The sequence below is a fragment of the Herpailurus yagouaroundi genome, unplaced genomic scaffold, assembly GCF_014898765.1.
Source record: "Herpailurus yagouaroundi ecotype Mexico unplaced genomic scaffold, PumYag 139, whole genome shotgun sequence".
NCBI lineage: Eukaryota > Metazoa > Chordata > Mammalia > Carnivora > Felidae > Herpailurus > Herpailurus yagouaroundi.
Window position 1 is genome coordinate 3,651,006 of NW_024412394.1, and position 27,085 is coordinate 3,678,090.

The 27,085-nt window shown below is 53.9% G+C and overlaps 1 protein-coding gene across 4 annotated transcripts in view; it reads right to left on the bottom strand.

The window, feature by feature from the left end:
* Positions 1-27,085, bottom strand: part of CPNE5 (copine 5) — a 79,529-nt gene that overhangs the window by 24,379 nt on the left and 28,065 nt on the right. For 2 of the 4 annotated variants that reach the window (XM_040473351.1, XM_040473353.1), the window contains exons 6-10: positions 26,479-26,538; positions 24,348-24,398; positions 23,978-24,041; positions 11,387-11,490; positions 6,409-6,513 (exon numbers count right to left, since the gene is read on the bottom strand). In XM_040473351.1, coding sequence (XP_040329285.1) covers positions 6,409-6,513; positions 11,387-11,490; positions 23,978-24,041; positions 24,348-24,398; positions 26,479-26,538 — 384 coding nt within the window. Of the gene's footprint in view, positions 1-5,498; positions 5,604-6,408; positions 6,514-11,386; positions 11,491-23,977; positions 24,042-24,347; positions 24,399-26,478; positions 26,539-27,085 lie in introns of those variants that run through there. The other 2 variants (XM_040473352.1, XM_040473354.1) reach the window with 2 other exon arrangements.

A 27,085-nucleotide genomic window follows, 5' to 3' on the forward strand; every position in this document is an offset into this window, starting at 1 on the left:
GCCTGGGTGGCTCAGTCGGTTAAGCACCCGACTCTTGGTTTGGGCTTGGGTCACGATTTCACGGTTTGTGAGACGGAGCTGGGGCATCGGGCTCTGCGCTGACAGCACGGAGCCTGCTTGGGATTCTTTCTCCCTGCCTCTGCCCTCCCCGTGTGTTCTCTCTCTCTCTCTCAAAAATAGATAAATAAACATCAAAAAAAAATAAAAAAAGGAAAAATGCCTCGTCCTCCTCACTTGGGCATTTGGCCACACTTGGATAGTTTTTCATATGAAATTTATTTAAATCAGGGACACCCATGCCTGGGTACCTGGGCTCTGCCACTTCCAACTCCTAGAACGACAAGGCTGGACATGACCTTCGTGGCATCCAAGCCGGGCCACATGGCAGATCACCAGACACACACACAGCCCCAGGTCCAGTTCTTGGCAGCTCTGGGCAGTGCCCCGGGATCTAGTTTAAAGGTTTCCCTAGCGCCTCTGCTGTGCATGTTCCGGAGTGATAACCTCCAGCCCCCTCATATTCGGATGGGGAAACTGAGCCCTAAGAGCTCCCAGTGATGTGCCCAGGGTCACAGAGCGGGTGAGGGTCAGAGCCAGGACCCTGCCTCACAATGCCAAAGTCCCCCAGTCCTTCCCAGAGCCATGCAGCTCTGTAGGGGACATTCAGGAACCCCAGGGAGGAGTGCTGGTCGCCAACACCAGCCTCTCAGGCGACTCGATCAGTGACAGCCACATGCTCAGAGGCTGTAGGAGGACCTCAGTTACAGCCACAGCCTTGGATACCCAAAAAAAATCACTGGGGAGCTTTTCTTTAAAACTCCCAGGGCCACAGGGCCTGATTCAATTGGTCTGGATAGTACTTGGGCACAGGTAGCTTTGGTCAGTCCCCTGGTTGACTGGAATGTGCTCCAGAACCACTGACCTTCTCCAGATGAGAGCACTGATTTTCCAACCTGGTTGCATACTGGATCCCTGGCGAGCATTAGCAATCCTGAGGCCAATGCCTCACCCCAGAGGTTCAGAATCAGTTGGTCTGGGGTACGGCCTGGGCAGGGGGATTGTTAAAAGCTCCTTGGGGAATGTGACATTGCAGCCGAGGTAAAGACCACTTGAAGTGTGGATTCCTGTGTAAACCCACCCCGGCCTCAGCTGAGGCTCTAGGGATGGCTGCAGCTTAGGCGGTCAGATTAGCTCAGAGACTGCAGCCTCCAGCGCTGGGGGAGAAGGAGGTGAGAGAAACGGCACCCAAGACAGGGGAAGGCAGAGGCAGAAGCCAGACATGGCTCTGACTACTCTGGACAGTTCTGTCACTGTCCAGCCCTGGCTGGGCTGCCCTGGGTCACCTCGTGTGCCACTTGTGGGCTGCGGGCCTTGGCTCCAACCCCTTAGCACAGGCCTAATAAAGGCTCATATCAGACCAACTGTGATTTCTGGGGACCGCACAATAGAGAAGGGGCTCCTGGGTACAGGACAGTGAAATGGGCCTCTGTTACCCACAGAATGAACGTCTTATTTGACATTGAAGGCTCAGAACACGGAGCCCCTAATCTGAGAGGCAGTGAGGTGGCCAGAGAAGGCTGCAGGCTCTGGGGCAGTCCCAGTTCCTCCAGGTACCAGCTGTGTAGCCCTGTGCAACTGGCCTACCCCTCAGGGACTCTGTTTACCCCTCTGTCAAATGGGATCATCGTACCCACTTTGGAGTGCTGTGAGGAGTCAACTATGTCATTCCCGCATCATTCACCCCAGCACTGGACACGTGTTGTTCTGTTCCATCCAGAGCACTCCAGCCTTTTGTCCAAGACCCTGTCTCCCAAACAATCCCCTATTCACCATGAAAATATCAGCCCCACGACACTAGGGATTTTTGTGTGTTTTGTTCACCGACGTATCTTCAGCTTCTAGAACAGTGCCTAGCATATGGTAGGGAACATAAGTATTATTCAATGCCCGTTGCCTGACTACGATCTAACAACTCCGAGAAGTTACCACCCAGTAACAATCCCCTCCTTCCACAAAATCACAAAGGGAAGCCCAGGGTGTGTGGCTTTCCCCAGGTCACAAGGCGGCTCTGCAGAGCTGGGTGTGTGTGAGCCTCAGCAGGGCAGCAGGGATGAGGGACGCTGGCAAAGGCCGCAGGCCCCCCTCTTGACACGCCACTGGCACACGGGCAGCATAGTCTGCCCCCCCTGCCCCGGCAGAGGTGCAGGCCTGCCTCCTAATGAGCGTCTCCCGGGGCAGGAAGAGGAACTGGGCTGCCAGGTCCCCTCGCCTGATTGAGTCAGCCCCCCAGTCAACAGTCCTAGAGGCTTCTAGGCCAAGAAGAGGGGGTGTCAGGCCTCACTGAGCAGGCAGCGAGACCGGATGGCAGCGCTCCATGCAACCCCAGCCGTACGGCAGGGGCCCAACCTCTTCTGTCGCAGTTCACTTTCTGCACGTGCGAGCTGGAGAGGACAGAACTCTCCCAACCCAGGGCACATGTAGTGGCTGGGTTCAGAGGAGAAGCACTTCCCTTCTCCAGCAGGCTGGCAGAAGCACATGAAGCTTCTATGAGGTGCGAGCCCCCAATTCTGGGGAATCCTCTCCCCAGATGAGGACCCAGGACAACTGACCCTCTTAAAAATCCACTCATTCAACATTAAGGTGTGAGTGAGTGAGTGAGTGAGTGAGTGACAGCATCCCAACCAGGGCAATCTGGCTTAAGGGGACTAAATCCTCAAATCACAGAAGGTTCAAGGAGAGAGAAGGGGGACTTCAGGAAAGCCAGGGGAAGTGCTTCTTGTCATCACCCACTTCACTCCACTGGAGGGCTGGACTTGCTCTGATCTGGAGGCCAGCTCCCCTGATTCCAACTGTGCTCAGCTGGCTGGCGTGGGTTTGGCCCGGAGACACAGCAAAGGCAGGGGGACCCCAAACCGGAGGGCCAAGCCAGAGGCGACTTGTGGAGAAGAGAAATGTCCCTTCTCCTTGTTTTGGCAAGATACAGAAGCTCCAGGCCTCTGTTTCCCCATCTGTGAAATGGGCATGTCACTAGTACCCAACTCCTGGGTTACTAGTGCGATTTAAATGCACAAAATAAGAGAATGCATTCAAACCAACTAGGACACAATTTGGCCCATGTCTGAAAGACTCAGCAATCTTAACTCATTTCCACCCCCCACCCCCGACTCCCATCATGGCAGGAAAACGATCCTTTCTCACAGATCCCTGGTTCTCATCCTCCTGGCCTCTTTTTCATGATAGGAGTTGATAACTCCTGTTTGGATTCTCCCCTCTCAGCGCCCTGCTCACAGCCGCCCTCCCCGCGTACCCTGCTACCTCTCCGACCATCTCCGCTTCTCTCTCCTGCTTCCAACCTGTACGGAGGCCTTGGGCACCCCACCTCTGCCAGCTCTCTGTCCCCCCGCCCCCTTGGCAGAGCATCGCTGTGCCTGTCCCACAGCCCCTCACCCTGGCTCCCTGTCACACTTCCGTTTCTGTCGCTTGACCCCAGCTCCAAACACTAATGGCCTTGACTTCCCTTTCACCCCCTGATCTGGGCAGATGTCGAGGCTTTTGAGTCTTTCTTCCACCTCCAGGCTCAAAGCAGATCTGCCCCAAGGCCCTGGGAGAGCCCTCCTCCAAACGTACCCCGCTCACACCCGTCTCAGCCACCTGGCAGCAGACTGAAGGTCAAGAACACGGATTCTCTAAGCAGCCTGCCTGGTTCCAAACCCTAATTCCACCACCGGGAAGCAGTAAGACACCGGGGAAGCTACTTCACCTCTCTGGCCTCCGTTCCTTTACCTGTAAAAGGTGGATAGTATGAGCACCTTTTTCAGGGGAAATACTAATCGTTGGGAGAATTAAATTAGTTCATAGACATAAATTACCACGGAGGTGCTACAGGAGCCTTTGCTCTCATTATTATTATTATTATTATTATTATTATTATTATTACCTGTCTGCCTCCCTTTCTGGCCTGGGAGCAACCTAACAGGGAGACTTGGGTCTGACGCTCAGAATGCCCACGGCACGCAACCTGGTGCCCAGTGCTGGCTGGCTTGGAAAACGAGGCTGTTAGATCAAGTTGAATGTGTTCTTGTGAGGCTTCAAGAGGTACCTCAGACGGAAGAGGAAAAGTGGCTTTGTTTTCTTGCACAAACCCCTCCCCTTCCTCCCCTGAGAGGGCCTCCGGGACATTTGCACCTCCCAAGTGGCTGTTGGGTACGTAGGTCACCCTGGAGCACAGCAGCAGACAGGCCTGCTCGTTTTCCAGGCCAGCGTGACATGCCTGGCCCCTCCATTAACACTACCATCAGTCATTTCACTTCACGGTCAATCTGTTCCTGGCTGTGGAGAAGGACCCAGCTGCCTGGCCATTCTGCAGGGAAACTGGTCTGGGGCTCAGCCTGGGAGGGGGAAATGGGGGCCTGTGGGGGTGTTCCCCACCATCTGCACCCTCCACCACACCCTCACCTCCTCCAGTGGCTGCACAGTGACCCCAGGCCTCTGAGCCCGGCTGCCCTCCTCACTGTCCCCGACGAGGTTGGGTTCTGAGCGTGCAGGGCTGTGGGGGGTCAGCTGGACCCCCAACAGCCTCTGGGCAGAGGAGCCAGAGATCTCAATTCCTCCCACCCTGTGCAACTTGACCTGCCAGGCTCTCCCATCCCTCAGCCTTGAATTTCCCCTCCCTTTTCCTGTCATCTCAACCATTCTTCCAGGAACCAATACCCCCAGCTCCTCCCAGCCTTCCCCAAGCCTCCTTTTCACCCTGCTGCTCCAACCAGACCGTCTTCCCAGCCCCCAGCACCCCAGAAGCCTCAGGACCCGGTCAGACACACACCAGGGGTTCATTTGGCTGGAATGCCTATTTTTGTCTCCAGTCTTATTTTGCACAATTATTTAGCTATCTAAAATGCAGATGAACTCCCTGTGGTCAGACTTCAAGTTCCCTCAAGATGCAAACGTGGCTACATTTATATTCCCCTGAGTGCCACACAGCTGCTGGCGTAGTGGAGCCAGCCTCTGTGACTGCCTCTGGAGGTGCTCAGTGACAGCCTTTGGAGCAGATTGTGGCTGTTCTGTTCCCAACACAGAGGCAGGAAAAGGAGCCACTTCATCTCCTGGATCAGCAACCTAGTAAGGCAATCTTGAGGGCTTCCTGGAGGAAGACAGGGGTGTCTGAAGGCCATCCACCTTGTCATTCACTCTCCATCCCACCACACATACCCAGTCGGAAGCCACCGCGAGCAGGGTCCCAGGGAGCCCACGCCAATGCCATCGGCCAGGATGCCCCGAAGGTGTCTGACACCCCAGTATTCCTGTCAAAGTGGCCAGCAGAGGCCCGGCCTCCTCAAGGCTGCCCAGGCAGCCCTGCCTGTGAACCCCCTGCCAGCTCATCCCCCAGCAACAGCAATCACCAGGAAACCAGGCTGGGTTCTCGTGACTTAACACAGACCGATACCACCTTCCAGCTTCCAGCTTCTGCCCACCCCCCCACCCCACTCCCCGGCACTTACCACAGTTTGTAATTACATGTTTCTCTGTGTGATTATTGGATTAATGTCTGCCTCCCCCGCGAGAATGTAAACTCCACAAGGTTGGGCAAAGGGTGAAGACTATGTGTTTTGTTCCCTGCGGATTTCCCAGCATCTAGCGCACAGTGCCTGGTGCCTGGTAGGAAGTCTATAAACGCTTGTGGACAGAATGCCAGGTTTGGTATTTTATGCACACCAGAGCCTGCTTGTGGGGCTTCTGAGCAGCCCTTTAAGGCAGGTAGGTAGCCATTTAAAACCCATTTTACAGATAAGGAAACTGAAGCTCAGACAGGTCAAAGTTTGCCCAGGGTGCCAGGGCTTTTAAGTCACAGAGCCAGGATTAGAAGCCGGGTACCCGGGACCTACGCCCAACAGTCTACACTCTAACGGGTGATGGCGATAGCGGACGTGTCATAAGAGTAAGCTGTCACATCATAAAAGTTTCACGAGTTCTCCGTACTCCGCCCCACCCCCCACCCCCCATTTATCTTGGGATGCCGATTCCCCAGATTCCATCTGCAAGGAGTTGGGGCTGGTGGGGGCCCCGGCCACCTCAGCCTGCATCTAGAGCCCCAACCTGCTCCCACTTGCCCCTCCACTGGAAATCATGGAGACACAGGCTGCAGAGCTCCAGGCCAGGACCCCCAACACCCACAAGGGCTCCCCCGGGGAATCCCAATCCCCCAGCCTGGGGAGGTCTTCACCAATGCGGGGGAGGGGAGGGCAGACAGCGGTGGGGGAGGGTGGGGAGGGAGGCCTGGGAGGAGATAAAGGCAGACACTGCCCAGGGAGGTGAGAGGCAGCGACAGTGCAGCTCCAGGAGGCTCCGCCCATACTGCCTGGGCAGCCTGCACGTGCACCTGCGCTGGGGAGGGACATTTTCTCATCTCACCGGTCATAGTCCCCGTTGCAGAGTGCTCTCACAGGAATGGAGAAAGTTTGCCAGACTGGGTTTAGGGTGTTCTTCATGACCTCGGTCTTGTGGCAGATGGTGAAGCTGGTGAAGAAGAGAGGGAAGGTGTCAGGCCCGAATCGAGGGAGGCAGAATCCAGGTCAGCAGAGGGGCCACAACCCAAGAGGCTCTGCGGATGCCACACAGTGGAAACTACAGCTGCGTGAGGTGATGAGCCACCTGTCACTAGCAGCATCCAGCCAGGAACTAGATGGCCACTTCTTTCTTTTTTTATTTTATTCTTTCTAACGTTTATTTTACTTTTGAGAGAGAGAGTGCGCGAGTATGGGCTGGGGAGGGGCACAGAGAAAGGGAGACACAGACTCTGAAGCGGGTTCCAGGCTCCGAGCTGTCAGCACAGAGCCCGACAGGGGGTGGGGGGGGGGGGGACAAAACACACAAACTGCAAAAACACGACCAGCGCCGATGTCAGACTTAACCAACTGAGCCCCCCAGGCCCCCCAACTAAATGGCCAGTTCTTGGTGATGTTTTTGGTTTGGTTGTTTAGGTAGGATTTATGTCCAGTACAGAGCCCAAAGTGGGGCTTGAACTCACGATCCTGAGATCAAGACCTGAGCTGAGATCGTGAGTCAGATGCTTAACCCACTGAGCCACCCAGGTGCCCCTCTTGGTGATGTTTGAGGGAGCAGGTGCAGAGCATCAGGAGATATGGGTTCTGCCCTTCCTCCCCCCTCCCCCCTCCCCCCACCCTGTGTGACTTTGAGCTAGCAGAACCCTCCCCTGTGAACTCAGGGAGTTGGCTGCTATCAGCCGTTCTTCATCTGAGACCCATGGAAGGACCTGTGGATGGGATTTCAGGGTTTGTGAACCCCTGGAATTGGGGAAAATTGGGCGGGTGACTCTCATCTGCTTGCTGTCCCCCTCCTGGAACACTGTCCCAGATCTCCATGTTCATGGCTTGCCTCCTCACTTCCTTTAGGTCTTTACTCAAATGTCACCCCTCTGACACGAGCACTTGCCCTGAGCACCATATATCAAATTGACAGCTCCTGGTCCCCTGACTCTGACATCCCCTAGACCCCTTCCATGCTTTTTTTTTTTCTTTTTCACTTGTTACTGTTTGACATTTGACATAGTCTGTGTATCTCCTTATTTATCGTACGGTCTATCACTAAAATGTAAGTCCTGTAAAGGCAAGCGTTTTGTCTTCTTTGATCACTGGTGTATCTCCAGGGCTCAGAACAGTGCCTGGCACTTAGTAAGTGTTCACTAAATATTTTTTTTGGAACGAACTAACGAATATCTGTATGTCTCAGAGGAGAGTTTCCACAGATTTCACTGGCATTCAAGGCAGTGAAAGTAAGGCCCCTGGCTTAGACAATCTCTAAGACACTTTAGGCTCTTCCAGTCTGAATCCATGAGCCTGCCTGCTTTGCAAACTAAAAGTGTTGAATTGGCTTATCCCGCTGGGCTCCAATCCAGCATCCCTGCCCACTCCCCATGCCACGCCTGCTGGCCCTATCCCAGAAGCCTGCCCCACCACCTGGAGGGGCAGCCAGGAGCCAGGGTGGAGCTGGGGGCAGAGGCTGTCCCCCTGACACCTCCCAGCATCCACTCCAGCCCCCTCCCAGCCTGGAAAGGTCACCCCGGAAAGTGCCTGGGCCCCACCCATGCCCACACAGCCTGTGCCATTTCTTCTCTGGCAATTTTCAAGTCAAAATGTCATTCCTGTCACCGCGGCTCAGCGTTTCTCTGCTCCTTCTCGCCCGCCCACTGGAGAGTAGAGATACATGTGGGAGACCTCCCCACACACCCCGGAGCTGGTGACGAGGACAGGAACAGGGGCGACGGGGACAGGAGGGACCGTGGCTGCCCAAGCTGGGGCAGGGAGGTAAGGCAGGAAGAGGAAAGGGTTGGGGGAGAATCAGGTGCAGCAGCTGGGCGGTGAAGGGAGGGAGGTTCCAGGGTGCAGAAGCCCTGGCCGGGCTCCAGAGGCCTCCTACCTGGAGCAGTGACACCGGCCTGCTGCCCTGCTGTGGAGCCTCCCAGCCCCTCCATCTTTCTGGACCCGCTGACTTCTCTGTCTCCTGTCCCCTGCCAGCCAGTTTCTTGCCCCAGTCTTCTGAGCATGAGCCCGATTTCCTCCCTACATGCTTCTCCCTGAGCCCTGTGTAGTCCTGTTTTCTGCTTCAGACTCTTGTCTGAAACTGCTTTCTCTAAGGTCCCCCGGGGCCCCTCACCACCAAATCCACAGACCCCTCGACTCCCCGCTGCACTTGCCCTGGGGGGCCAGGTCTCAGTGTGGCCACGGTCCCTGCCATCCTGTCATGACTCAACTCCATTCACTCTGACAGACGGGCATACACTCAGGACGTGGTGTGGGAGAGCAGGAGCCACGGGGCCAGACAGGCGAGGCTCCAGTCCCAGGGCCACTTCAACCAGCTGTGCAGCCCAGGGCAAGTGACTTTGTCTCTCTGAGCTTCCCCTTCATTGTAAAATGGGGAGAAAACAGTAGCTACCACTGCCAGGCCCTGTTCTAGTTACATTAACTCATTTGGTCCTCAAAGTAACCCTGTGAGGGAGGTGTTATGATTATCCCCACTGCGCATACTGAGAAACTGAGCTGTGGACGTTATAGATAGTTGCACAGTCCAACGTGGTAGCCCCATGGGGCTATTGACCTTTAAATTAACCTCCATTCAATTAAAAACCCAGTTCCTCAGTCACACTAGCCCCGTTTCACATACTCAACAGCTACATGTAGCTACTGGCGACTGCACTGGATAGCCAGACACAGAACATATCCACCCTCCCAGAAAGTTCCGTGGGTTAAGAGACTTGCCTAAAGTTACACAGCAGGCGGGCTGGCACAGCCCGGCTCTCCATCACGTTCTTGATCCCAGAGGAGAGACTGGGCCTGAACGAGGCAGGACAGGCTGCACAGGGCCAGAGCACAGGGGGTGCTCTGTGGGTGCCTCCTTCCCCTTCCCTCCTGGGGAGGCAGGCATGACATTCCACTCCCTGGGGTCCCTCACTGACCTTCCTCCTGTCCTCTTCCTAACTGGGGCCGTCTTCTACTCCTCTCTCCTCAAACCCGGCTTGCACCAGTTCAGCCTCAACCTGTGCCCGCAGGCTGGCCCACCCTTCAGGGGCTTCTGGGTGGGTTTCCTGAGCTGCCCTGAGCGTCCCCTCCAAGACAGCTCCAGCCCCCATGCTTCGAGCGAAAGTCGCCCCCAGATAAACTCCCATCGCCTCCCCCATCTGACCAGCTCCTTTGCCATCTTTAACACTCTGGGTTCCCCACAGCTCCACTACTGGGGAGGAGGGGGGCTCTGCCGTCAGTGGCCACCGGAGTCCTGCCTAGCGAGGTCCTCCCCTCCCCGCTTCCTCCCTGCATTTCCACAGCAAGGCTCGCCTGCGCTCAGCACCTCCCACCTGTTCGCGGTGTCAGTCACGAGTCTCTCCCTCTTCCCTGCCCCCTCCCCACCCATCCTACACAGGCTCTTCTAGAACAATCACTGGCGAACACTTTGCAACACACCCCTCTCCTGCTCCCAAACCAAAATCCCTCTCTCCCGGCCGGCTGGCCTTCACCTCAGAGACAGCCCCGGCCTGGCCAGGCATCGCCTCTCTGGAGGGGACCTGTGGGGACATTTTCTTTCCGTGGGCGCCCAGAGCATCACTGGGCCCTTTTCCTCCCTCCCTCAAGTCAAGTCAAAGTCAACAAGAATTATTTAAAGAAATCCTGCTGGGAGTCCTTCGGTGAGACAAAGACTCCTTTTGTTATGCAAATGATCACACCTCATTTCCCTTGTTTTGTTCCTTCAGGTTTTAAAATCAGTTTTCCCCTCGAACTGAAACACACCTCCTCCTGCTACTCCCTGCCCCCCCAGCGCGCGCGCACACACACACACCCAGAGTTTCAGAATCTGGGGGAACTTAGTGGATGCCTCTCTGTCCCCTGCTCAGAGCATACCTGCTTTGCACTTACTTGCATTTTCCCTACCCTATTATTCTTCCCCACTCCTCCCCCAAGGACCCATTTTCTTCCCCTCCTTTCAAACCTGCTTCCAACTTTCCCTTCTCCAGCAGCGTTTCTCTAATTAACCTCCCTGGCCCCATCGCTTCCTGGTTCTGCAGAATCCCAGCTGTGAGTGGCCACAGCCTCCCAGAGCTGGACTGCTTAAAGAGACCGTGGAGACCTCCCAATCCAACTGGTTCATTTTACTGCTGAGAATATAGGCCCAGAGAGGGGGCACAACTTGCCCCAGGTCACACAGCGAGTTGGTGGGGGGCACCGAGGTCCCCAGACCCTCAACCTAGAATCTGTGCATCTGTGTGCATGGCTGACCTACATTTGCCAGTGTGTTGTGTGTGTTTCTGTCATATTGTGGGTGGCTTCTAGATTAGGGAGAGGAGAGGAGGAAATGGGGGCTTTGAAGACGTGTGCGGTTTTGAATGAAGCCTGTGGCAAGGTGTGGGGCTGGGCAGGTAAAAGGGCTCAGATTTGCCAGGCTGAGCGTCTGGTAATTGGGTGGGGGGCACAGGTGGTAGTGGGGTGTCGAGACGGCTGCGGGTGGAGACGGGGTGGGCTAGAGATAGGCACTGATCTGTGTGGAAGAAGAAGGGGTTGTTACAGGAGCTCCTTATTCCCAGCTTAGCCCTGTTTTTGCCCGCTCCCCTCACCTCCAACGTACCTACCACCCACCATTGCTGAGCCCCTCAGGAGGGCACTGCTGGCTTGGAAGCTGTCCCCACCCCTTACCCCTACACACACACCAGTCCCTACCACGTGTCAGGGCACCACCCAGGAGCCCCAGACTTCCACCCTGAGCAGGAGCCCCAGGGCAGCACTGGGAAGAGGCGGGCCCAAGCCCTCTTGCCTGGCCTGGCGGGTCACCACACCCCTCCATCCCTGATTCCCGAAAGGGGGTGAAGTGCTGTCAGAGAACTTACGTTCCATCCTCGTTGCTTCTGTAAAACACCAAGAAGGGGTCGGACTTCCCAAAGAAATCTTTCTTGTCCAGCTTGTTGGCACAGAACTGCATGGTGGCTACATCCTGGTGAGAGGGAGAGAGAACAGGGGTGTGAGGCAGGAGTAGGCTGGAAGGTGCCCCAATCCCTGTGGAAACACAGCCCCAGGGCCCTGGAAAATAGGAGGATTTGAGCACCAGGCTGGTTAGAAAGGACAGCATGTTACGTTTGCCCTGCTCAACCAAGGGCCAGGCCCTGGGCTAACACTTTGGACAGTCTCATTTCATCCTCAAACCCCACCGGGCAGGTCTAATGGAGCAGCCGGGGGGTGTGTGAAGCAGGTGCATTCTGGAGCCAGCTGCCCCGGTCTGAATTCTGGCTCTGCCACTTTCTACCTGTGTGCCCTCAAACAAGGGAGGCAAGCTCTCAGAGCCTCAGCTTCCCCTCTGTAACACAGGGCTGACGGCAGTACAGACCTCAAAGCACCGTCGTGAGGGCCAAATTGCAAAGCACTCAGCAGAGGAGCGGGCACGTCCACGTTAACGCGCACGTCGCTTTATTACTGTTTTACCAGGGGGCTCAGAGAGGTGAACCGGCCAGCCTCAAGGCTACTCTGAACTTGGTCTGCCAACCTCAAAGCCCTCACTCTGTCCACACTGCCTCATTCTCTCACACCCTGTGTGGCTCCTGGAGGACAGCCCAGATGAGGCACTGCTTTCACACCCACTAACCCAGGAGAGGTCCACCCAACTCTCGAAGGTAGATATGGCCCATTTTACAGCTGAGGAGTCTAAGGCTCAGAGCAGGGAGCGACTCCCCCAAGTTCACCAGGCAGAGCCCTGGGTTTCTGACTCCCCGGGTCGTTCATGGCCCTGGCTGACCCAATACTCAGCCCAAGAGCACAAAGAAGGTATCCAGGCCCTGCTGAGGACCGCTGGATCCCTCCCCTCACGTGACCCCAAGCCCCTCAGTCTGCCGTGGCTGACAGGGCACTGGGCAGAAATGCCCCCATGTCCTTCTCTCCACCCATCCCCCTGTGGCCTCTTCAACCTGAAATCTCTGCATCCCGACAAATCTCCTGCCAACTGGCCAGAGCTCGGAGCTTTGTCTTCTAGTCCTTTGGGCCTGGCCTGCCCTCAAGGGCTAGGGCCTGTGGGGAAGTCACCTAACTCTCACGCTGCCCCCTTCCTCTCAGTGGGGAAGAGGGTCTCTTGAGCTCAGCCCCACAGCCCGGCGAGGACCAAAATGGTAGCAGAGCTGAAAAGGCAACCTCCCGCAAGTTTGAAGGGCGTGGTCAAAAGGTTTGGTAGGGAGAAGGTGGTGGTATAATGGTTAAGAATATGGTCACTGGAGGGGCGCCTGGGTGGCGCAGTCGGTTGAGCGTCCGGCTTCAGCCAGGTCACGATCTCGCGGTCCGTGAGTTAGAGCCCCGCGTCGGGCTCTGGGCTGATGGCTCGGAGCCTGGAGCCTGTTTCCGATTCTGTGTCTCCCTCTCTCTCTGCCCCTCCCCCGTTCATGCTCTGTCTCTCTCTGTCCCCCAAAAAATAAATAAATGTTGAAAAAAAAAAAAAAAAGAATATGGTCACTGGAGCCAGACCTCCTGCTTCAGTTCCAACCCTTTCCAGCTGTGTGACCTAGGGCAAGTTAATCACCCTCTCTGCACTCAGTTCCTCATCTGTAAAATAGGGTACTGGCAACGCCTACCTCATAGGCTTGTTGTGAGGCTGAAGTGAGTTAATCGAGTGTACCGCTGAAAACAGGATATGGTGCACACTAGATGCCGTGTACGTGTAAGCTCTTAGGGCTATTTGGACACTTGCCCTCCTTGCACACACAACATATGTGGCCTCTGTCCCTGCCCCACCCCACCCCAAATGCCTCCCTTCAAGGACAGCTGACAACAGCAAACACAGAGCATCCGTTCACTCACTCACTCACTCACTCACTGCTTCATTCGTTCAACAAACATTTATTAGATACCATACGTGTAGCCAAGTCACTGAGTTCCTTATCACTTTAGCCCGAGAAGTAATCCTCTGTTGCTTTTTTATAAATGAGGAAGCTGGGGCAGAAGAAGGTGACCTGCCCAAGGTCACCAGCTGGCAACCAGCAGAGTGTAATTCAGCACGTGCGAAGTGGCTGCCAAGTCAGGCCTCTTCCGGCATACCACTCCGCTGAGAGGGAGCGCGTTCCAGCTGTGAGGCCCTCTTCCCTGGTTTCTTTGGACTCCAGGGTGGGGTCGGGGTTGGGGGAAGGGGCAGGGAGGGGCTGGCCTCTGGTTAATCTGGGACGGAAGTACCCAGTAAAGGGAGGCTCCGAGGAGGGCCAGTGCTGAGGCACACAGCAGCCAGGGCACAGAGGTGCGCGGGTAAGGACGGCTTTCATCGTGTCCCTCTTCAAGACTGACCCGAGGGGAAGAAAGAGCTGGACTGGGGGCTTGCAAGGCATCCCCAGGAATCCTAGAGCCTCCAGAGAAACCCAGGACTTCAGACCTGGAATAAGAGAATGGCTGACTTATTGAGCACTTACTGTGTGCAAGTCACTGTGTTAAGCCTTCTCTTTACATACGTTATTGTATTGAATCCTCATAAAGACCATATGAAGTAACTCCACTATTCTCCCCATGTTACAGATGAGGACGCTGAGGCTTTTAAAGGCTGTCATAGGCCCACAGTCACACAGAGGGTAACCGAGGCAGGTAGACTTCAGGGCATTCCCTCTCAGCCTCCCAAAAAGATCTCTAGCCTTCTAAGTCTGTCCCCTATAGTCACTGTAGGAGAAAGTTTCAATCCCACCCCATGCTGGATGGAGGAAGCATTTTATTTTTTTTATTTTTTTCAACGTTTATTTATTTTTGGGACAGAGAGAGACAGAGCATGAACGGGGGAGGGGCAGAGAGAGAGGGAGACACAGCATCGGAAACAGGCTCCAGGCTCCGAGCCATCAGCCCAGAGCCCGACACGGGGCTCGAACTCACGGACCACGAGATCGTGACCTGGCTGAAGTCGGACGCTTAACCGACTGCGCCACCCAGGCGCCCCAGAGGAAGCATTTTAAATGCCTCCCTGGGGAGTTCTATCCCATGGCCTAGAAAAAGGAGGCGGCTTAGGACCAGGTGGGCTTCTCCCAGCACTGGCTATATAATCTGTGGGGCCCAGTGGAAAGGGAAAATGTGACAGCAGGGCATTAAACCGAACTTAGGCCCTGTGTGACTGCACAGATCATAGCCCCATGAAGCCAGCGCTGGCTCCTCCTCACGGAGGCAGCGGGCAGTGGCATCAGAAAATACTGACCTCTTGGGGCACCTGGTGGCTCAGTCGGTGAAGCTTCTGACTCTAGATTTCAGCTCAGGTCACGATCTCATGGCTCATGAGTTCCAGCCCTACATCGGGCTCTGCACTGGCAGTGTGGAGCCTGCTTGGGATGCTCTCTCTCTCCCTCTCTCTGCCCCTCCCCAGCTAGCACACTCTCACTCTCTCTAAGTAAATAAATCAAGAAAGAAAGAAAGAAAGAAAGAAAGAAAGAAAGAAAGAAAGAAAGAAAGAAAACACTGACCTCTCAGATTCTGCTGAGGACAGAGTGGAGATAGCCCAGCAAGGCGCCCATAGTTCTGGTGTCTAAGCCTCAGTTTCCCCATCTGTAAAGTGACATGCTGGACAGGATGACTACAGTGTCCTTTAACGCAGGGCAATTTAGGCTTCCGTGTGAATGCTACAGGGAGCACACTGGGACACGGGTGGCAGTGGGGAAGGCTGGCACCCAGGGGACAGTCTGGGAATCCAAAACCCCTCCACCGGCTTCCCCGGGATACAGTTTGGTCGTATCTCCAGATGTGATTCCACACAATCAGAGGTCACCTATAGGACACCTGCACCTGAATGAACACAGGCAAGCCACACACAGCAACCTGCCCCGGTTGACTCTAAAATACACACATATACTGGCAACAGCCCAAACCAAAAAATCCAGGAGAAAGAGCTCTTCCTTTTGCTTCCTAGGAGAACCTTCAAGGCCCTGCAAGATCAGGAAGGGGGGCAGGAATATGAGGACAAAATCAATGCACAACTTAATTATCGTAACTTCCAGGACCATTCAGTGCTCCCCTGGGAGGGGGGCCCCTGGCCCCAGCACAACACCTGACACAGAGAATAGTACAGGGGAGTCAAGGCCACCTGGCTGGAAACCACTTCTGCGACCTATCAGCTCAGCAGCCTCTGACAAGCAACTTAACCTAAGCCTTGGTGTTCTCCTCTGGAAAAACAGAGTAATAACGCCCCCTGTGAGCCTGTCAGGAAGACTGAGGCAAATGGCATATGTCAAATACCAGCCCACAGTGCCTAGCACGGAGCAGCTGCAAGAACAGGGGCCAACACTTGTGGAATGCCATCCCCCACTGGGCCGGACCCTATGGAACTGCCTACCTACGAAAATGGCAATACCACATGGGTCGACCTCAGGTGGACGTGCCAAGCACTGTTTTTACGGTGACTAATTCATTTTAATTCGTTGAGTCCTCTCAACCGCCCCAATGAGGTAGATGCCATTATCAGTCCCATTTTAAAGATGAGGAAACTGAGGCCCAGAGAGGTTAACACCCTCGCCGGAAGCCACACAGCTACTAACAGGAGAAGTTGGGATTGGAACACAACAGTCTGGCTCCAAAGATCAATAACTGAGATTCCAAATGATGACCCCCCCCGAATCATTGAGATAAGTTGAATTTGTGTTCTGTAGCCTCAGTTTGAGGACTCAGAAAAGTGTGAAATCCATTTTAGAAAGGCCTCCTCCGTGCAAACTAGTTACAATTAAAGAAAAGAAAAGAGAAGGAAAGGAAAGGAAAGGAAAGGAAAGGAAAGGAAAGGCAAGACAAGACAAGACAAGACAAGACAAGACTGGCTCTAAAAATCCGCTAACTGGAAAAAGCTTCCAGGCAGCCACACCTCATTCCCCGCTGATTCCCCACACCTCATTCCCCTCATTTGCCCGCTGATGGCAAATACAGGTTTTGCTGGTGGCTTATTTTGTCGCTCAACCTGCCCTGCCATCCCTAACACAATCTAGACCCAGAAACAATCACCAAAAGCCCATTAAGATTATGGGTACTGCTGTGCCATTGTCGAATCCACAGGGATACAACAGACCTTCAGTGAGATTTCTAGGCTGTAACGAAAGCAAGCTTCTTCCCTCACGGGTGAGCCTGCCCCAGGGAGTCCTGGAGACAAGGAACTGTCCTGGTCTGGGGACCCTACTTCGGAAGGCGGCTCTGAGTTATGTCAACAGTCATATCATATGACCAAGGCTTTGACTGCTCCCCTTACATGTGGGTTAGTGAATGGACCCCAGGAAGAGGCTGGGAAGTGGCAACAGTTGGGACTGAGCCGGCAGGAGTAGGAAGCAACGAATTCCGGCCGTGGTCAGAGGTCCCTCTGTTTGATAGCTTCAGCTGGAGGGTGGGGCTCTCTGAGCGCAAGAAACGCTGTTCCCAAACCAGAAGCATCTCTGGAATCAACTGTGCAGAAGATAAACAACTCCTGCAATATATAATTTCCTGCAATTTCTGCCTTTTCGCCCTATCTTTTTAAAAAACATATTAAGTTCTTCTAAAACAGCAGGATTGCCTCAATTTGCATCTTTCCGCATGTTAATCAGGCTGCTTGGGAGACTACAGCAAACAGCCTTTCTCTCCAGGGTGGCCTGGTCCACTCTAGCACTAGCCCTCCGACCCAGAGAGGCCTTGCAGGTCAGAGGTCAGGCCCAGAGGTCAGCAGGTGGGCTGAAGGCTGGGAGAGGGTAGCAACACCCTGGAGGGGAGAAAAGAAAACCGGGTCTTGCTGGCATGCTCCAGGATCAGAACAAGAGAGTAAGGCGAGTACAAAATTTAAAAGGCGCCCCGAATCTCAGTAATCAAAATAAAGATATAATGTGACACCGTTAAAAATCAGCATCAGTGCAAAAATCCATAATAAAACACCAACGATTAAATAAAGCCATTTTACAAATGAATAAATGGAGGCACAGAAAAGTCAAGTAACTTACCCACAGTCACACAGCTAGTAAGCAGTGGCATTTGGTCTAGATCCAGAGCCCAAGTTCTTAGCCACTTTGCTCACATACTACACCCTAAAAAGTAGTTTTATAGTTTTTTAAAAAGTTTACTTATTTATTTATTTTGAGAGAGTGTGTGTGAGTGGGGAAGGGGAAGAGGGAGAGGGAGAGAGAGAATCCCAAGCAGGTTCTGCACTGTCAGCCCAGAGCCTGATGTGGGGCTTGATCCCACGAACTAAGATCATGACTGAGCTGAAATCAAGAGTCGAATGCTTAACTGATTGAGTCACCCAGGTGCCCCCCCCCCCCCCAAAAAGTACTTTTAAATGGATGGTGGAACCATGGTGATATTTATTGTTTTCTCCTCAAAGTTGGCTGGGTTTTACGAATTTCCTGGAACTTGTACATTGTCTTTTTTAGTCCAAAAAAGAGAAGACATCAATTAAAAGGAAAACGAATCATTAGCTGCAACTCTGAAATTCAGCACTCCAGCAGGAGGGAACACAACTCAGAGTCAAGAGTCATTCTGTGCGCAGTGACCTCTGAGAGGGCTTCCACATTCACAGAAGGGCCCGGAACCCCAGGCTGCCGATATAAGACCACAGAAGCAGGGACCCAGGGCACAGGTGTTCTGGGATGTCCGCGAAGACCACATAGGCTAGAATTGATTGGGATATAGATGGTGGGTGTAGACGTTGGTCTACGTGATTGGGTCTGTCTTTACACATTGACTGTAACAACCACATGGGGGTCAAGCTGTTTTTTCTCTGCTGTCTTAATAGCTGACTTCCCAAACAATCTAATCAGTTGTACATCTGTTGATTTGGTCATTCGGAAGCTGAAAACCCCAGCTTGACTGTTTTCCCTCCCACTCATGGAGACTATGTGCCTGGGATACTAACCAAAATCCATCAACAAAAGCTCAAAAGAAAAATGGGATTATTTGGCTAGGAGGATGTTCAGGGCAGTATTAATTACATTTTTTCCTAGAAGAGAATATATTTAATAAATTATGGCTCATCCATATAATAGAGGAACAATATATAGCTATTAAATCCATGTTTTCAAAAAATATCTACTGATATGGGAAAATAAATCTGAATACCATATTCTACTAATTATAAAAGGGGTGCCTGGGTGGCTCAGTGGGTTAAGCCTCCAACTTCAGCTCAGGTCATGATCTCATGGTTCATGGGTCTGAGCCCCACGTTGGGCTCCGTGCTCACAGCGTGGAACCTGGAGCCTGCAGGACACTTATATCCGTGCTAGCCATAACATGTATCTTTCCTAAATACCAACCTGCATACTTCTGAGTCTCAGAAAAGCTTCACCACTTCCCTCCACTTCACCTAACCTCCTTCTTCTTATCTCTCTCCCCTCCTCCCAGGACTCTCCCCTAGGCTCCCACATGGAGACACTGGGCTCTCCCTGGTATCTGTCCTCAGAACAGTGAGAGTTCTGACTTTATCAAGATTCAAAACTGCTAGGGGCGCCTGGGTGGCGCAGTCCGTTAAGCGTCCGACTTCAGCCAGGTCACGATCTCGCGGTCCGTGAGTTCGAGCCCCGCGTCAGGCTCTGGGCTGATGGCTCGGAGCCTGGAGCCTGTTTCCGATTCTGTGTCTCCCTCTCTCTGCCCCTCCCCCGTTCATGCTCTGTCTCTCTCTGTCCCAAAAATAAATAAACGTTGAAGAAAAAAAAAATTAAAAAAAAAACAAAACTGCTAAAGGGCTCTGCTACAAGGTCCTCCCCCCCCCCCACTTCCCACCCACTCCTACCTACACCCTCACCTCTCTGACATCACTCATCACTATCTCCTTGCCCCAGGGCCTTTGCACAAGCTGCTCTCCTTGCCATCTTCTTCAAGGTAGCTGTAAGGGCTTAATCTTTCACCTGTGTGTATTTTGACATATTATATGGTATTATCCATGGCTTTTTCTTCAGGATAGTAAAGAGTGCTGTAAAATGCTTTCTATTAAAAAAGAGGCAATGGGGGGGGGCGCCTGGGTGGCTCAGTCGGTTGGGCGTCCGACTTCGGCTCAGGTCATGATCTTGCAGTCTGTGAGTTCAAGCCCCGTGTCAGGCTCTGTGCTGACAGCTCAGAGCCTGGAGCCTGTTTCAGACTCTGTGTCTCCCTCTCTCTCTGACCCTCCCCCATTCATGCTGTCTCTCCCTGTCTCAAAATAAATAAACGTTAAAAAAATTTTTTTTTTTTTTTTAAATAAAAAAGAGGCAATGGGTCTGATGAATTAAGGACTACTGCTGTACTGTGATTGCTGGTTGACATTTCTGTCTCTCGCACTAAACTGGAAACTCTGGGGTGGTGGCAAGGACTGAGCCAAAGCATGTTTGCTGAAAAAAATGAATGAACTCGTGAGCGGGCTAGTGATACCTAAGGGGTGGGGGACCTCGTGGGGCAGCTGCAGTGAGAAGCTTTGACTCCCCAGGCTTGTGAGAGGGGAGCCACACTCTCTCCAGTGTGTACAGGAACCTGACAGGGAGGCAGTGAAGACGTGCTATCCGGCCAGGACCTCCGGGCTCCATGGCAAAGCAGGTCTGGGTGTCTGGAAGGCGTAAGGGTAGCTAAGGATCTGGGAAGGGGAGGGCCAGGAGCTGTCCAACCTGTGCGTCCACAACACCCCCCCAGCTCTCTTTAGAAGCCCAGCCACTCACCATGCCTGCTGAAAGCTACTGGCCCCACAAAGATCACAAAGCCCACCCCTGTTTCATGTACCACAAAGCTCATGGCTGCACTGTGGATGAGGGAAATACTCCCTGAGGACTAGGGGTCCGCAGCCGAGCAATCTTTTAAAAAAAAAAAAAAACTTTTTTAATGTTTATTTATTTTTGAGAGACAGAGTGCGAGCCAGGGACAGGCAGAGAGGGAGACTGAATCTAAAAGCAAGCTCCAGGCTCTGAGCTGTCAGCACAGAACCTGACACGGAACTCGAACTCACAAGTGGTGAGATCATGACCTGAGCCTAAGTCGGACGCTTAACCGACTGAGCCACCCAGGAACCCCTCTCCGCCTAGCAATCTTAAGCTGTCACTTCAACCTCTCTGCACCTGTGAACTGGAGGCACTCACTCCTACCCACCTCCCAGCCCTGTGGTGAGGACCAAATAGACTATAATCATGAGGATCTTGGTCAATTGTGAGGGCTATGCAAATGTTGGTCAGTATTACACAGAAAAATAATAGTTTTACTGCTGAACATAATTAAATCTTTGGTGATTCAGAGGCCCTTCAGGAGCTTAAGCTCATCGTTGTCAACATCCAGTATGACTGAATAGTATTTGGGATCAAATTCCAATTGTTGCAACTTCCTTGTTTAAATTCTAGATAAGGAAAGCTTTTCCGTAACCTATCAAAGCACGCTGGTGACCCACTGGAGTCCTTTGCTACTCCCCACCCGTCCACACCATCCGACTACTTAGCAGAACACATTCACTTGAGCAGAAAGCCCTGCTCTGGTTGGAAAAAAAAAAAACCTCTCAGACTCCACCCTCTTCCTTTGATCCTCCTACTGAATGCCGAGCTGGAGCCACAGAAGCAAAGCAGCTCAGATGTAATTATTTTCATTCAGCCAGATGCTGGGAATTAGTCTCTTTTCCTTGTAAGTATTCTAGGGAAAGACAGAACTCAGCCAAAGACGCCCCGAAAGAAAAGGAGCTGACAATCTCAAGAGGAAGGGAGGGAACCCACCCCCCACCTCCTTGCCTTGGGAACAGCTTAAATCAAGGAAACTGTGGCCACCCCTGGAGGGAAGGTGGGGAAGGAGCAAGGAACAGGGAGGCGCCTAATGGATACTAAAAGGCAGATTGTTTGCCAATCCCGGAAAACTAGACCAATGACAGCACCCAGCATTGTCTAGGGCTTTAGAATTTCCAAAGCACTTTCACTCGTATTACCTTATTTAATTATAAGCTAGGGAGGAAATCACCAGCTGAGCTGGAAGCTTGGGGGCAAACGGAATTTAGGCTTCAAGGAATTCAGATTCCATCCTTCCCAGGCACCAGTTAGGCAGAGCCGCCTCCATGAGCCCCTTTAATCCTGGAGACACCTCTATCAGCCCCGACATACAGATGGAGAAGCTGAGTCTGGGGGAGCTTCGACAGCTCTCCTGTAATGTCGGCGGTGTTCTCTCTCCCTTGCCTGAACGCCGGTGACTTCCGGATGGTCAGCATACACATTTGTAGTTTTCATCGCGGTCTGCTGCTAAACATTTGGTCTGTGCTTTTATTCGGTTACAGATTCCTCCTGATCGATCCTGCAGGGCTGGCCACCGCACACCAGGCCCTCTGCTGGGGCGGTACACCAGAGGGGGTGTGGTCCTGCTGCTAAATTCCTCCAGACCCACTGAGGTTAACAGACACTTGGCCGAGCAAGAAGGAGCAGTGGCCTAGAAGTCGATTTGGTCATCGCTACACTGCCCTGGCCTATCATTTCTGGGCCTTATTCTCCAACGGGAGGCCCCTGAAAGCAGAGTTTGGAAGCCCACAGCCTGGTGTTTAAAGACCCTGGCTCTAGAACCAGACTGCCTGGGTTCAAATCTCTCCTACCCAGTGGCTCTGTGACCCTGGGCAGGTCATTTAACCTCTCTGGAAAAGAAAAACTGTAATATAGCAGATATTATGTAATACATCACACTACTTACAGTATTACATCGCACATCACACTAATACACATTAAGAAGTCAATACAGGGGCGCCTGGGTGGCGCAGTCGGTTAAGCGTCTGACTTCAGCCAGGTCACGATCTCGCGGTCCGTGAGTTCGAGCCCCGCGTCGGGCTCTGGGCTGATGGCTCGGAGCCTGGAGCCTGTTTCCGATTCTGTGTCTCCCTCTCTCTCTGCCCCTCCCCCGTTCATGCTCTGTCTCTCTCTGTCCCAAAAATAAATAAAAAACGTTGAAAAAAAATTAAAAAAAAAAAAAGAAGTCGATACATGTAAACCACTTAGCACAGGGTGTGGCTCAGTATAATTGCTCAATTAATCTTGGCTAACAATTTATACCCCCACAGCAGCAGTTCTCAAAGAATGGACCAGGAACCCTCAGGAGGTGGTCCAGGAGGCCAACATTCTTTTCATAATAATGCTAATAAGACATGGAGTTTTCTAGAATTTACCTAGCAGTGATACACAACAGATTGACTGCAGAAGCAAATATGAGACTCTAACTCTCTTCTGTTCAGCCTGACATTCAAGATATTTACAAAAATGCAAAACAAGGCCGCTCTTCTCACTAAATGACTCTTGTTTTGGAAAAGGTAGTTATTTTTCAGAAAAGTTGTTATTTATGTTGCCATTGTTAAGTGAATTAACATATAGCTTCTTAATTGCTCAACTTATTTTCTAATAAGGCAAATATTTATAGCTAACAAATATCATAGTTGCACTGATTTCCCAGGAAGGTCAGAAAATCCTGTTTCTCCCCCTCCCTCCCACACCCTCTAACCTGAGCCCTATGTGAACTCGGGTTCCCAGGTTACCCTAGGCTTGGTCCTGTGTTCACACTCTGTCACCACCTCTTCCTTCTCTCCCCGGGACCCACCCCATTCCCACCTGTGGCTTCCAATGAACCTAAGAGGCGTGCAAGCCTGGGAACGAGCCCAGGTTTTAGAATCGGGTTAACCTGGGTTAGAACCTTGACTCTACCATTTCCTGTCCTTGAACAGATGACTCCGTTTCCCTGAGCCTCAATTTCTTCATTCGTAAAATGGGAACAAGAACAGTACCCACCTCTTCGGATTGTTGTCAGGAGCAGTGATAACTTAGGCAAAAATGCCCCTCCCCTGACAAGTAAGAACTATCATCATCACTATGTTTCGTCATTATTTTTAGCCATCGAGTCCCCTGAGCCCCTTGTTGGTGTGCTCAGCTACCCCTTCAGCTGTCCCCACCTCCTGCTTCTCCACGGTCCCACAGAAGGAGCAAAACCAAGGGCCTCCTGCGATGGCAGACTCTAGCTTTGCAACACACACACCCTCACTCCCTCGACCCCGTGCAGGGCGTCACCCTACTCCAGAGCTAAAAGCGCAATATGACAACGACATGCCAAGCCCCCAGGCTCCACGACGGAAAAAGCCCCTCTGTGCCAGTCCTGGAGCCAAAGCAGTCTTGGTTCAAAGACATGTGAGAGGTGACCATGATGGGGAATGGAGGAGCCCCGGCGTGGAGGGCAGGGGCCAGGGCCAGTCTGGCTCTGCTGCTAACTGTGGACGAGTTCCTTCCCGCTCCGGGCCTCAGTGCGCTCCGCTATAAAGGAGAAGGCCCCGGGGCGCCTGGGTGGTTCAGTCGGTTAAGCGTCCGACTCTTGGTTTTGGCTCAGGTCACGATCTCACAGTTCACGGGCTAGCTCTGATGTTACAGAATTCTGTGACCGCCAGGTCAAACTGAGGAGCCCTGCCTTCCCCCGGATACCTTCCAAAGACACGCGTGGCCCCGGGGGTCACAGGGAGAGCAGCCTGCCTTCTGTCACTGCTCCACCCGTGCCCCCACCAGGTCCCGTCCTGGAGCCCCTCTGCCACTCACCCTACAGTTGCTCAGCTCCTCAGCGGACAGGATGATGGTGCCACATTTCTTCCCTGGGACACCACTGGGAGAGGAGAAGATGAAAGAATGGAGAGCCAGACAAAGACAGACACACAAGCCTGAACACTCCCCGAATCAGCCCTCCTCACCCTCCCTCCTCCCCCCCCCCTACCCCAGCAGACCTGCCCAAAGCCCCTGGGGAGACAGAGTCTCCTGAAATCCATGTGGCAGTGTGGCCTAGTGCACTGCTTCCTGGGCCAGGCCCCCAGACCTGGAGCTGCCCCGCCCCCTGCTCCCCGAGAGCCCAGAGCCCCACCAAGGGTAGTGTCTGCAATGAAAGTCCTAGAAGTGGAAATGCATCCAGACTCACCCGGAGGCTTCCAGACCAGTGGTTCTCAAACTTTCCATCCAAAGACCACTTCTGTGGGCAAAAGACCTCGTGGGCCAGCCACCCCGCCCTGCACCCAGCTGACCCCCAGAGTCCCGGGACATTTCAGCTCTGAGCCACTCCGATTTATCATGGGAGGGAGAGCAGCAAGGGGGAGTTAAGCAGAAGGGCTGGAATGCTCTTAGGACAGCTTGTCCAGGCTCTCTCCCACGGCTACCTCCCCTTGAACTCCTCGGCTGGGGTCTCTCCAGAGAAGAGAGCTCCTGGCCATTCATGCAGCAACTCAGTGAGGGGGGCAACCAGGACCTGAAGCCGGCCCACCCGAAGAATCCCTTCCGGGAGGGCGAGTTCCCAGGGTGGGCCTTCACCCAGGGGACCTGTACCACCTCTTCCCTAGGCCAGGAAGGTCCCCTCCCCCAGGCACCAGCCCATCCCACTCCAGTGTTTGGGATGAACCTGGGGGTGGGGGCCCCCGGTGTAGCCAGGGGCCACTGGGAGGGAGAAAAAAATGTTACGTTGTCCAGCAGCTGTGTGACTTGGGACTCATGCCTGCACCTCTCTGAGCCTCCGTTTCCTAGCCCCTAAAAATGAGTGTGTTTGTAGCCTCCATCAGGACCAACATGCACACACAGTGCGTATCATTTCCCTCCCCGCCCCGCCCCCTTTCCTTTACGAAGTTGCAAAGCTGAGAAAATCCGGCCCCACCCCTCAGGCCCGCCTTGGGAGCAGCAGCGCGCTGTCGCTGTCGGCAGAACCCACTTTGAGAACCACTGATGGAACTCTCCCCAGTGCCAGCTTTCGGAGGGAGGGGCTCTCAAGCAGAGAGGAGCAGGGGAGCTGGCCCCAGAGGTGGGGACAGCCCAGAGCTCTCCAAATCAGGTGAGCAGAGCAGGGGCCACATCTGGAGGCTCCCATCGCAGATGGGTGGCAGGGCCTGCCAAGCCTGTCCCCCTAGACGTGGGGAGTGCCCCCAAAGCACCTCCCCAGCCCCGGTCTGGCCCTCCCCGGGACTGATATGTGTCTGCCCAGGGAGACAGAGTCCTCACACCAGCCTCTTCCGCCAGTGTTTCTCCCTCTGCCTCTGGGCCCCTCTCCTATTTCCCACCTTCCCTTCCCTCCCCTCCAGACCCAACCCACTCCCACCTGCTTGGCCTTCCTTTCTCTCTCTCTGCCTTTCTGGCCCTCCCTGTCTGCTCTTCTCCCTGACTCCTGTTCCCTCTCCGACTGCTGCTTCCATACTCTCCTGGTAAATTAGCATCCACACCCTTCCTGGGCCGTGAGCACCCTGGGCCCCCTAGAGCCCCTGTCCCATATCCAGCTGCTCTGGTGGCCGGTGCAGCTGCTGGGACCCCAGCTCCTGGGAGCCCTCAGCAAGGCCAGTGGAGCTCTGCTGACTGGGCCAAAATATTTGCTCAGGTGTCTGAGGCACCTCCAAGGCTGCTCCCGCAGGCAGATATCCCCTATCCTGCCCCCCAACACCCTCAGGTGAGGACCTTCCCTCCAACCAGGAGAGGGGACAGGCAAAGAGTGGGGAGGGAGGGTCTTTGTTGCACACAGTTGCGGGAAGCCGGCCAAAAGCGGATGGTCAGGGTGGAGGCCAGGGGAATGGGGCTGGCCCACCACAGCTGGTGAACAAATAGAAAAAGTGAGGATTTAGCAGCATCTTCTCCACGAAGAGGCAGACATCCAGCAGTGGGAGCATGGAGGGGAAGTGGAGTAAGGAGATAAAGAGAAGGCAGGGAAAGAGGAAGGGGAGAAGGGCAAGAGGCGAGAGGCCGAAGAAACCAGGCCAGGGAGAGAGGAAGAGAATGTGTCCAGTCCCTGGTGGCCACCGGAAGCAGCCCCTACCTCTGATCCCCACCCTACTCCCTGAAGTCCCATGGGCCACTGGGCCTGGGGATGCTGGAGCTCAGGTCTGGATGGGGGAGGGGCTGGCTGCAGAGTGGCCCAAAGCACCCACATCCTGCAGGAGGGACCCAGGCTCCTCTCTCCCCTTGGCCGGGGCTGCGTGCACGGTGGTGGGAGCAGGGACCGGGCCTGGACTCTGAGGCTCCCTCTGCAGAGCTGGCTGGATGTCTGAGGACTCCAGGACCAAAGATGTCTGCTGACCTACCCATTGGACACAGCTGGCATGGGTTTGCCCGTCCTGGAATTCAGGCTGAATGCTCCTATCCTGTGGAGAGAGAGGAAGAGAGAGCATGCCATGAGCCAAGTACCCTCGTCCTGAGAGGCCACAGAACTTGGCATCGGAATTCTTGGAGACAGGTTGCTATTCTGGATCAAACGTCAAAACAGGACCAAAAGCCATGGGCCAGAGGAAGGAGAGGTCTTCCTCCCAAGCCCTGTTGTGAAGTCCTGGGCGACCGCCCCTCAGGGGTTCTCAAAGTGTGGTCTCCGAGCACCACCAGCATCCCCCCCCCCCCCCCCCCCCCGGGTGTGTGTTAGATGTAAATTCTCAGGCTCCACCCCAGACTTGCTGGATCGGAACCTGGGGGTGGGGGTGGGGGGGTGGAGCCCAGCAACCTGTGCTTTAACAAGCCCTCCTGACGATAAGCCTGCCACAGTGTGAGGACCACTGCTCCACTTCTTTGAGCCTCAGTGTGTGAACTGTGAGATGGGGAGACCTGCTGAGTGAATCTTGTGAGATCAGAGAAGCTGATTATGGTCTGGCCCAGAGGAGATGCCCAGTGAAGGGGAGCTGTGCGTGGGTCTCACTGGGG